This window comes from Meles meles, chromosome 3 (genome assembly GCF_922984935.1).
Source record: "Meles meles chromosome 3, mMelMel3.1 paternal haplotype, whole genome shotgun sequence".
In the NCBI taxonomy this organism is placed as follows: domain Eukaryota; kingdom Metazoa; phylum Chordata; class Mammalia; order Carnivora; family Mustelidae; genus Meles; species Meles meles.
Genome location: NC_060068.1, coordinates 91,601,809 through 91,614,024, shown reverse-complemented (window position 1 = coordinate 91,614,024; position 12,216 = coordinate 91,601,809). Strand labels below are relative to the sequence as shown.

Sequence of the window (12,216 nt, the reverse complement as noted above, 5' to 3'; positions counted from 1 at the left end):
TATTTCAAGTGATTTTAGTGTATACTATTTTCGTGTGGATCCCCGGTGGGGTACAGAATAAAAAGAAACACAAGGAGATTATAAATTGCATTCAGCAGTGTTACTGTTATTAGTAATTATTTCTATAGTTATTCTGAAACCCATAAGTATTTATGTGGAAGGTTATGTATGTTAGAAGCAAGTTAATGTTATTATAATCTGAGAGTTTTCAGTTTAAGAGAAGGATGGAAATATAAAATCAATGAATTTATGTAAAATGCTGTGATGTAAGTTGGATTTGGTGAATTAATGTTATATAATTTACAGGAAAAGAAAATAGATATTCTGATGCTATCCAAGTAAAAGACCTAGAAGCAGTGTCAATCCAGTGGCAATAAATATCGCAGAACATAGATTGTGGTCTGTAAATATTGTTTCCTGCTGCTTAAGTCCAGAGTTCAGTTAAGAGATACTCAAGATATAACTAGAGAGATCTCTTTGTGCCAGAAGAAAGAGAAGGTGGGATTCTGTCAAAAGGATGCAGGAATCAATTTGAAGGAGCTCCCATTTGGCTAATGATGGGATAGTCTGAGCATCAGAATAAAACTAAATTGATTAAAACATATCAAACAAGCTACAATCCCTGAGAACATAATGATTCCCCTCCCAAGAAGAGTAAGTTATGATTTAAATTACCTTACTTTAAGTATCTTTGATTGTATCAGTTGTCTTTAAAGTTATTTGCCTCTGGGAGCTGCTTATCCATTTTGGGTGTACATACATTTCACTTGAAATATATAAAATTGTTGATTAATACCAAAATCATTAGACATTTTTAAAAATTGTATTTAGAATAGAAAGCACTGTTTGCTGATCAAAATGGAAGGATTTTGATCCTAGGTTTACAGAGGAGCCTTCTTCAGTGGAAGTAGTCATAATTTCAACTCTGTGGCTTTTAAGTCAAAACTGCTATATCCTCCTTGGAAAGTGGACTGTGAAGTGTCATGTGTGTAAATAATCATATCTCACATGTCACCTCCACAACAAAACCTTATTATTACACATGGGACCACAGTTGTACCTACTGGCCAAACATAAACTAGGAGTAATTACAACTTCTTCACCTTTGGTTAAGTGTTCAGTTGGTTTTCTAAATCTTACCACTTTTGCTGCCAGAATTTTGTCTTGATTCTGTTTCACTGCCCCTGCCTCCAAGTCTAATAATAGCATTTTCCTATATAATTTTTCAGAAAGAACCTCATCTTCCCTAGCTATGGTTCCTAACCTTTTCAAACACAGAGATTCCATTTTAGCCCTGATATATTTGTGGATCCTTGATTGTAAAAATAACTATATCTTTATATATAAAGAAAATGCATACTGACAGCTGGTTTGTATTGAATGATACCTGTAAGTGAATTTATATTCTGAAAGTCATAATGATCTAAATATGTGATTGCTTCTCTTTTTCTGCACAAACTTATGTAATCTTAGGTGTTAATAATTTTTTTAGTATTGTTTTCTTATATGCACTATATTCTTTGCCAGTAATCTTTGCTCAGTATGTTCAGACACATTGACCCATTGGGTATTTTATTTAAATTACTTGTCCAAGTCTTTTCCAGAGCCATGCTGACTCTCCTGCCTTCCTCCTCCTCCCCAGGCTTGTAGCTTCCTCTTGTTCTAGTGTCTTGAAATTTTACAGTGATGTGCCTTGATGTAGGTTTATTCTAGTTGATTGTACTGGGCACTACTGGGCCCTTTTAATCTGGAAACCCTTTTAGACCCTTAAAAGATAATACACTATATTCTCCTGCCGAGAGAGATGGTCCCTTGCCCGGATATGCAGATTTGGGAATATCTGGCAAACTGTTTCTTAAATAGACTTTTGATTAGTCTAATTTTTAGCTTTTTCATTTCCCTCTTTTCCAGAGGAGGTCCTAATTTCTGTGGGTTTTGATGAAAGGTAGGGAGATGACAGAGATGCCATAAATCAAGTTGCTTCTCCACTCTGTCCACTTCATTCTTAGGTGTTAGCTCTCTGTGACCTGATCAGTTACTTTTTGAATTTCTTCTTTATACCTTCTACTATTCATCTCTTGTTCCTTGGTCCTTTTAAAATTGTTCCCCATGTCTTTAAAATCCGTAGACTGTAATTATAGTAGGGTATCAGAAGGGAATGAAGTTAAGTATGTGTCTAGCCCTCAGCAGGTGGCTTTATTTTCTATAGAGACTTTGTGATGACATGAACTTCCCAGAGTCAATTTACTAGCTTATCTACATCTTCCCCATCTTTATTCCAAATCTTTTTTGGTTTTTTTTTTTTAAGATTTTATTTATTTACTTGACAGACAGAGATCACAAGTAGGCAGAGAGACAGGCAGAGAGAGAGAGGAAGGGAAGCAGGCTCCCCAGCAAGCAGAGAGCCCAATGCGGGGCTCGATCCCAGGAGTCTGGGATCGTGACCTGAGCTGAGGGCAGAGGCTTTAACCCACTGAGCCACCCAGGCACCCCCCGAATCTGTTTTTAAATAAACTTTATTGAGGTCAGATTTAATTATTTTCTGAATTTCATTTCCTGTTGTTAAAACCAATCAAACTGTGGTAACTTTTATCCTCTTATCTTTTAGTAGATAGCATAATACTTGGTCCACTGTAAAAGTTTTTGTATTTTTAACTTTTTTTTTAGACATTCCCTTTACCTCTGCTCAAAATTAGAGAATGCTGTCACCCATGGGTACTATTTGCCTACCTTCAGAATGTTTCAGAATGCATGGAGGTTGTATTTGATGGTGATCATGCTTGGAGCATGCTCTTGGCACATAATGAACAGAGACCAAAACGCTAAAAGCCCCTTAATGCATGGAGTAGTCCTGAACAATAAATCCTTGTCCCACTCAGAATGTCGATAATGACCCTTGAGAAACATTGCTACTAGTTTTAAGGGCAACTTGGCTCTGCCTTGAGATTAATACTTGCTCTTAACCGTATCATATGGTGTCTGTTTTCATTCCTTCCCTCTTAACAGTGGGGCTGAAAGCATGAAATACTCCTTGGTCCTCATTGCTGCTTCCTGACTACTGCCTTCCTATCTTCCTGCAAAATGAAACAAAAGTAAACAAAAAACGTCGTTCTGCTTGAATTTTACCCTGTCATTGTTATAAAAAGAAGCACTCTCACTCATCCTTAAGCATTTTCACCTGTGACAATCAGTGCTCATGATTGATATCCTGTATAATTGTATTATAAATGAAATGAGATTATTTCTCACTTAATATATAAGCAATATGTACGCAAGCTGTTTATCACCAAGCTGTTTTCATCTTAGTGATAAACTTACAGGTAGATTGACTTTTGAACAGTGAGTATAGTTTTTACTAACTTAACTTTTCTCTGTTAAAAGCCAGCCTTTTTTTAAATAATTAACACACAGTATACTATTAGTTTCACGTGTACAATATAATGATTCAGTAATTCTGTGCATACTCAATTCTCAACACAGTAGGTGTACTGGTATTCCCCTTCACCTATATATCACGCATCCTCCGACCTACCTCCCCTCTGTTAATCACCAGTTCTTATTTTTAAGAGTCTGTTTTGGTTTGTCTCTTTTTTTCTTTGTTTTGTTTCTTAAATTCCACATATGAGTGAAATCATATAGCATTTGTTTTTCTGTAACTTATTTAGCATTATACCCTTTAGATCTATCTATGTTGTTGCACATGGCAAGATTTCATTCTTTTTTATGGTTGAGTAATATTCTATTTGTGTATGTGTGTGTATGAGACATGTTCTTTATCTTTTCATCTATAGGCAGACACTTGGGTTGCTTCCTTATCTTAGCTATTGTAAATAATGCTGTAGTAAATATAAGGGTGCACATATCTTCTTGAATTAATGTTTTTATTTTCTTTGGGTAAAGAGCCAGTAGTGGAATTACTGGGTCATATGGTACTTCTAATTTTAAGTTGATTTCTTTTTAAAGATTTTATTTATTTACTTGACAGAGATCACAAGTAAGCAGAGAGGCAGGCAGAAGGAGAGGGGGAAGCAGGCTCCATGCAAAGCAGAGAGCCAGATGCGGGGTTCGATCTCAGGACTCTTGAAACCATGACCTGAGCTGAAGGCAGAGGCCTAACTGACTGAGCCACCCAGGCGCTCCAAATTTTACGTTTTTTTGAGGAACCTCCACACAGGTTTCTACAGAGGTTGCGCCAGCTTGCTTTCCTGCTGACAGTGCATGAGGATTCCTTTTTCTCCACATCCTTGCCAACACTTGTTTCTTATGTTGTTGATTTTAACCATTCTGATGGGTGTGAGATGGTAGCTCATTGTGACTTTAATTTGTATTTCCCTATTGATGTGTGATGTTGATGATCTTTTTATGTGTCTGTTGGATATACATATGTCTTCTCTGGAAAAATAATCTATTCATGTGCTCTGCTCACTTTTAATAGGATTATTTGTTGTTTTGTTTTGATTTGTCTTGTGTAGAGTTGTATAAATTCTTTATGTGTTTTAGATATTATCCCTTATCAGATACATTATTTGCAAATATCTTCTTCCATTAGTTGGATTGTCTTTTTGTTATTGTTGATGGGTTCATGCAGTTCCAATAGTTGAATTTTACTTTTGTTTCCCTCACCAAAGGAGACATATCTCGAAAAATGTTTCTGCAGCTGATGTCTAAGAGATTACTATGTTTTCTTCCAGGAATTTTATGGTTTCAGGAATCACATTTAGGTCTTCAATCCCTTTTGAGGGTTGGTTGGGGGTTTTTTTTGTTGTTTTTTTGTTTATTTTGTTTTGTTTTTTTTGTATGTTTTTTTGGCGATGGTTTAAGGAAGGGCTTCAGTTTCATTCTTTTGGATATAGCTATAGAGTTTTCCAAACACCGTTTGTTGAAGAGACATCCCCATTGCGTATTTTTGCCTCACTTTTGAAAGCCAACACTTTTGAAATGCTTTGTGCTGATTCTATTAGTGTACCATTTTGTAAGGGTTATTTGTTTAAAATGGAAATGTAATAATGAACATGATATCTCTTATTAGGATGTGATTAATTCTTTGTGAGATGCATAGCTGTGTCTATAATATATCTCACATCAAATTTTATATCAAATCCATTTTTAATGGGTTTTCTTGTAAAAGTGTATCCAGTGCTAGAATATTGGATACCTCATATATTTGTATGTATTCTAAGATTTAGTGTGTGATATTTAATCATTGTTTTCTTTACCTGTATTATAATGAAGCAGTGACTTGGATTATAAAGTGTTACCAATGAGTCTTTCTGGTTTTTAGGTTGTGGAAAATGCCCTTAAAGTGAACCCTGTATTAGGTCCACAAATGTTTCAACCGATTCTACCCTGTGTTTTCAGAGGTATTATAGAAGGAGAGGTAAGATTTTCCTTACACTTTTTAGAATAGTAATGGACTCTAGGATTCTACTTTTAATTTTCCTTCTTCACTGGAAAATTATTTCTTCTTTTTGTTAGATATAAAAAGAGAACTTTTCATACTATTAGATTATTTTGAAGTAAATTAAGTAATTTTCAGGGAAGTTATACAGTTTGGCCTTTTCTTTCTCCAACAAACTATAGCTGCTACTGCTGCTGCTGCTTTTTTTTTTTTTTTTTTTTTTTTGATAACTCTCACTTATATGCATGTGTATTCATCCACAAAGATGCGATGCAGAGTAATGGGAAAGAACAGTGCTAATTGTAGTACATATTGAATATATGAAAATACTGATTATTTTCTAAGTCAGTCTCTTAAGTGGATTCACATAACCATGTATTATATGAGTATTTACATTACTATAAGTAAATAAGCCATTGGTAAATATTCTTTCTGTGTTTTTCTTTAAAATCCACATTTTATATATATATATTCACACACATATTACATGTAGCACATACATATTACCTTGTATGGCATATATTTAGAAAGTTATGTATAACTCAGATAATACTGGCAGTATATCCTAAAGTTATTTTGAAGGAGAATATTATTTTATATCCCTGTTGACTGTTACCATGTCTATGATTGTTCATAGTCATGTTTATACTCATACCTTGGTATAATTTTATGTGTGCTGTATTTTAATTATACAGAGGTACCCTGTAGTGATGTCAACGTATCTTGGAGTTATGGGTCGAGTCCTGCTACAAAACACTAGTTTTTTTTCTTCACTTCTTAATGAGATGGCACATAAATTTAACCAGGAGGTAAGAATCAGTTTACTTACATTGAAGACAGTCTTTTCAAATAAGGATTAGAAATAATTGGGGAAATAATAATTATATAAAACTCCTGTGTTTAAGATTTTGTATTTTCAGACTTTAATAACTTACATTGTAGATGTAATTTTGAAGAAGAAAGAAAAAAAAATCCCTGAATGGCAGTTGAAATTTACATTAGTTCTCTTTCATAATAGTTTTGTTCTGCTTAACCGTAGGATGGAATTTTGATTCATTTATGGTTGCAATTTTTTTTTACTAACACTTAAAAGGAAAGAAATACTTTACATAAAATTATTTACTGTTTTTGTTCCACTCCTTTACTGAACTTGTTTGTAGTGTCATGTGATGCGTTCCCATCATAATTATTATGGGAAGTGACTTTTTCAGTAAAGCCTTGTTTAAAAAAAAACTGTAACTGAAACCAGCCACCAGGGTAAGTACAAGACAGGTTCTTTAATGAGTTGGTTACTTGAGACTATATACATTATATTAAATTTGGTTTTTATGTATTAAGTCCTTAATCTTTAAAAATTTGTAAGATATAGAAAGTTGAAAGTACTTGAATGATGTCTTTAGAATGGAGGCAATTTATAAAATCTTTTGGTTTGGGAATCAAAACTACTTCGGAAATTTAGAACAAGGAAGTGCAAATTTTAGAATGTACAAAGTTTTTCTAGAATTAGATTTAGATATAATCTAATTAGAGATCCTAGCCTTTGTTTAGATGAATAGATAGGTAAGATTTTTCATTACCTTTATTAAATTTAACTGTGATGGGGTAATATTAAACTGTTAAATGAATTTATTCAGTTGAGTTCAGACTTTGTTGAGTGATTTTAATAATAACTATATTTAACAACAGTATAAATGCCATGTATTATATTAATTTCTCTCAACAACCCATTGAGATAATAGTATTTTTATTTCCCTCTCACATTTGAGAAATCTGAGGCTTATAGAGTTTTACTGGCTTGCTCAATTTCACACAGCTAGTAAATGATGGAATTGCTTTATATACTCCAGCAACCTAACTTTGGAGCCTGATATCTCAGTGACCACAGTGTACTGCCTCCTGTCTGTCTTGAAACAGGCACTTTACACTATGCACTGGAGACACTTGTTTTGACAAGCTCAGAGTAACCTTCAGGGAGTGAGTACTTGAATGGGCAATTTCACAATAACAGTATGAGTGCTGTGTCAGAGATAATGTTCAGCAGTGTGCTGTGGGAAGAGAAAAGGTATCTACTATGTTACATTTTTTTTAGTTTTGTGTGTGTGTGTGTGTGTGATAAAATATATATAACATATAATTTACTCTCAACGATTTTTAAGTATATGGTTCAGCGCTTTTAAATGTATTCATAATGTACAATCATCAGCACCATGCATAGGCAGCCTCCACTGGGGTTAATTTCATATTAAAGAGAAATAATGAACTGTGGCTACTGCTGGTAGTATTGAAACCCATGGCAGTGTGAAAGATTGAGAGAGCTGTTATCATTGGTTCAGACTTACTTTTGCTCCGTCTTTAGAGCACAGGCTTTTCATGAACACTTATCTTTTCTGTCTTCATTTTTCATTATGAAGAGGACCTTCTTTTTTTCCTCAAAGAACTTGACATGCCAAGCCATGATGATTGAGTGTAGAGATGAAGTGAGTAAAATACTATTCTAGTTCAAATGGCTAGTGACTGTGAGCACAGCTATGATGAACGTCAAAAAGATATGCAAGAATTAAATAGAGAAATGAGTTCCAGTAAATCTAGAGAGCTTTGAGGGAAGCAGCGATCTTAGAGAAAGATTTCTCTTCTCAACACTTGAAAACAGTATGAGATAGTAGAGTAAGCCAAGTTAAATTAAGAGTGATTTTATATCTTTGGGAGAAGGGCTGTGCTCCTTGCACAAGTCAGGGTTAGAACAGTTTGTCCTCTAAGCATTTGTTATTCAGTCTTTCAAAGTTCCTTGTTTATATTGAATGAATAATGAAAACTTTTTAGACTAATCATCTAATTTAGAGCTTAGATCCTTGGGGTATTGAAGAAATGGTAGTTTCTTGTGGGGAGATTTACTAGAAAATCCAAGTATTTATAGTCCCTTTTTACCCTTTTTCTCCTGTACGAATAGCTTCTCTTCTGGTATAAACAAGTGTTGCGAAACTCAGGATGGGGGAAGGGGCTTTTCCAATGAGGGTGTCTCAGCATTTAGGATCTAGATTTTCATTTAAGTCACCTGATTTTATGTGGGAGTGGGAAAGGGGATCTACAGGATTCTAATTATTCCTTGTATAGATTCTCAGTTTTTCTGTTTTGAGTTCTGTGCCTCCCATCTGCCTTCTTTGTGGCCTGGGGATTGTAGGGTTCTGAGAACCAGATCTGTTTATCTTAGGTTGTTATTCCCTTGGCAGGCAGCTTGGTTTCAGCTTCTGTTCTGCCCAGTCATTTAACATTTTCGTCCACCTACCATCCTCCAAACACTGTTGCTATCTTTACCCAATGTAGTTGCTCCTCTTTATAGATCCTGTGGGATTGTTCCTTTTTTTTTATATATATATTTCTTTACTTTCATTGTAGTGGGGTTTCATGGGGGTCCAGCAAATGCATATTTTCAGTACTAAGATTGTTTTCATAATGACTATATGCTTCCAGGGTAAATAACTTAATTATAAAGATGTAGTAAAAATGTTTGTAGCTGAATAATTTGAGTAATGTTACTAGTTTATCTTTGCGCAAAAGATTTGTTCCATTTGTCCCATTTAGAATTTCAGACTTTACTGAACGTGTACTTCAGAGCAACCATATTGAGTTTTCTAATACATACATAGAATTTTATGACTTCCCTGTTGCAAACCTCTTTGGTTTTGAGATTTCTTTAGATTGAGGAGTAAGTCTGACCTCTCTAATGTAGGTTTGCCTACAAAGGCTTACTGTAATCTGGTTTGTGACTCCTTTAGTCTCTTCTAGCCTCCTTTTGGAGCTCATTGATAGCCATTCAGCACACAGAACATTTTCCAGTTTTTTTCTTGCTCCAGAGCTCTTGCATACAGGCTCTTCACTCCCTGTCCCTCAGACACTCCCTTCTAGTCTCTCACCTTCCTTAACTTGATTCCTTATCTTGTTTTATTCTGCTTTAAAGCTTAATCCCTCTGGGTGACTTTGCCTTCCTCTCCTAAGTTTTAGTTAGGTCTCTCTGGGTGTTCTTGTAGTATTGGGAACTATGTATTTATTATCAGGGCCAGGTTTGGGTGAGACAAGTGAGGTGGTGAGAATGAGCACCTCCTTATATTTTGTACCCTACACACCTTTTTTGTTTTATCCTTGTTCTGGGTCTGTTCATTGTGTTCCCCAGGGTCAGCAGACTATGTATGGCCTATGGGCCAGATCCTGTCTGCTGCTTGTTTTTATCAAATATGTGAATAAAGAATGGTTTTCATATTTCTTATTGGTTGAAAAAATAATAGAACTTCCTGACACATGAAAGTTACCCAGAATTTTGTACTGGAACACATCCGTGTCCATTTTTTAATATGTTGTTTATGACTGATGTTGGGAGTTGAATAGTTGCATCTGGGAACATATGGCCCAAGAGCCTTTAATATGTACTTAACTGTCCCTTTATAGAAGAGGTTTGCTGATCCCTATGTTCTAATTGCTTGTTTAATTAAAGTCCCCACAAACTTACTGTTCTGTGCTGTTAGGTATTTTTATAATGAAGGAGATAAATAAATTATAAATAAAAGTGGATAATAGAGATACCTTTCTATGCTGAATGAATCTTTATTTCAACCAGGTACATTATTGTAGCTTTGGTTGACTATATGACACTTTAATGATGACTTGATATTTGCTTTTATAATGGATAATGGTTTGTTTTTTAAAATCTTGCTTACTGGATAATAATTGCAGTAAGTCTGGAGAGTATCTCCACCATTTGTTTCCAAATGAAATATGAATTGAAGACACGTGGTATTTTTCAGAAGTTACCAAGTGGTTGTGTTTCATGGTTCCCTTAGTGTGTTTGTAATATTTTCACAGTGCTCATAGGCCAAAAGAAATAAAAATATCTAACAGTTCCTTCTATTAAGTGGTTGGGTCCAAATAGCTTAATACATATTTTTGTCCTAATAACTTAGTAGTTATTACACAAAAGTCTAAAGAAAGAATAATATCTGTATTTCATTCTTAAATATTCACAATGCTCACTAATGAAATATATGTGCCTATGGAGCACCACTCAGATTCTCAACCTTCAGAATCATATTGGAGTCCTCCAACTTCACTTTTTGTTTTACCTGGATTTCTGGGTAATACTTTGTAAAGATAGGAAGTTATCACAAGGAACAGTTTTTGTAGTTTTTGACCGATATTTCTGTGTTTCTCTGAATAATTGTAAATATTCTGTGAGTTCATTGTGGCATCTTAGGATGCAGGACATAGTTTGCAGAGCTCAAGTATAAATAACTGTCTTGAATTAACAAGTGTTCCCTTGACTGTTTATTTGTATATTTTTTAAGATTTATTTATTTATTTATTTTATAGAGAGAGCCTGCATATGGGAGCAGGGGGAGGGGCAGAGGAAGAGGGAGGCAAGTCCTCACTGACTGTGAAGACCGTGGTGTCATGGAGCTCAGTCTCATGACTCTGAGATCATGACCTGGGCAGAAATCAAGAATGGCATACTTACCCAGCTGAGCTACTCCAGGCGCCTGACTATTTATTACTTAAAAAAAAAAATGTTGAAGTATTTCTCGGAAAATACGTAGAGGCATAAAAGTAGAAAAGTATGAGAACTTAAGATTGACTTTAAGTTACCAACATTCACGAGGTAGAGATTTTGATATTAAATGCATTTTTTAAAAATGTGCTGTAAGTGGACAAGTGTTTATGAGGCAGGCCCTGAGATTCACATTCAGTCTGTATGAACGCTACAGTTGGTTGTGTTTTACTTTCTAGTATATCAGTGTATCAATCAGGGTCCTTCAGAAAAAAATAGAATCGTGTGTGTGTGTGTGTGTGTGCGTGCGTGTACATACATCACACACAGATACACAAAGACAAGAGAGAGAGAGAAAATGAGAGGAGAGAATGGGCGGGGGGGGGGTAGGGAGGGAGTGATTTTAATCAATTGGCTCATGTGATTATGAAGACAAGCAAGTTCTAATTTTTTAGTGACACTAAAAACTTGAACAGGATTTCTGTGTCACAGTTTAGAGGCAAGATTTCTTCTTTTCTGGGAAACCTTAATTTTTGGTCTTAAGACAAAATTCAGCTGATTGAAGCCTAACCTCACATTATCTTGGGTAATCTCTTTTCTTTAAAGTCACCTCTTTGTACATGTTAATCATATCTACAAAGTGTTTTCACAGCAACATCTAGACTAGTATTTGACCATACAACTGGACACCGTAGCCTAGCTAAGGTCGATAGGTACAATTAACCAGCAAACTTTCTACTTCTGCATTATGTTGATTTCTTTTTTTTTTTTTTTTAAAGATTTTTATTTATTTGAGAGAGGGAATATGAGTGAGAGTGCGTAATCAGGGGGAGTACCAGAGCAAGAGGGAGAAGTGGACTTCTCCACTGAGCAGTGAGCCCAATGCAGGGCTCCATCTCAGGACCCTGAGATTATGACCCGAGTGGAAGCAGACGTTTAACTGACTGAGCCACCCAAGTGCCCCTTATGTTCATTTATTTTTAATATTGCATATAATACCTTAGAAACTGGTTTATTTTTCTTTGAAATTCTGCAGGTTGAGATTGGAACCCCCCCTTTCTCTGAAAGTAGCAATGAATCAGTCCAACAAAGTACACCTTAAACATTTAAATATCTCATCATCTAACTGAATAACTATTACCTATGTATAAGTTGACAATTTTGAAAAATGCATTTACTTTTTTAGTGTACTATTGGATGTACTGGAAGAATGTATTGGATTGGTGATTTAGTAAATGAAATTACTAAAACCACTCATCAGCTATATATTGGTTTTGAACAGCCT

At 35.0% G+C, this 12,216-nt stretch overlaps 1 protein-coding gene across 4 annotated transcripts in view; it reads left to right on the top strand.

The window, feature by feature from the left end:
- Window positions 1-12,216, top strand: part of IPO11 (importin 11) — a 213,336-nt gene that overhangs the window by 127,358 nt on the left and 73,762 nt on the right. For all 4 annotated transcript variants that reach the window (XM_046000578.1, XM_046000580.1, XM_046000579.1 and 1 more), the window contains 2 exons: window positions 5,282-5,377; window positions 6,094-6,207. In XM_046000578.1, coding sequence (XP_045856534.1) covers window positions 5,282-5,377; window positions 6,094-6,207 — 210 coding nt within the window. The remainder of the gene's footprint in view (window positions 1-5,281; window positions 5,378-6,093; window positions 6,208-12,216) is intronic.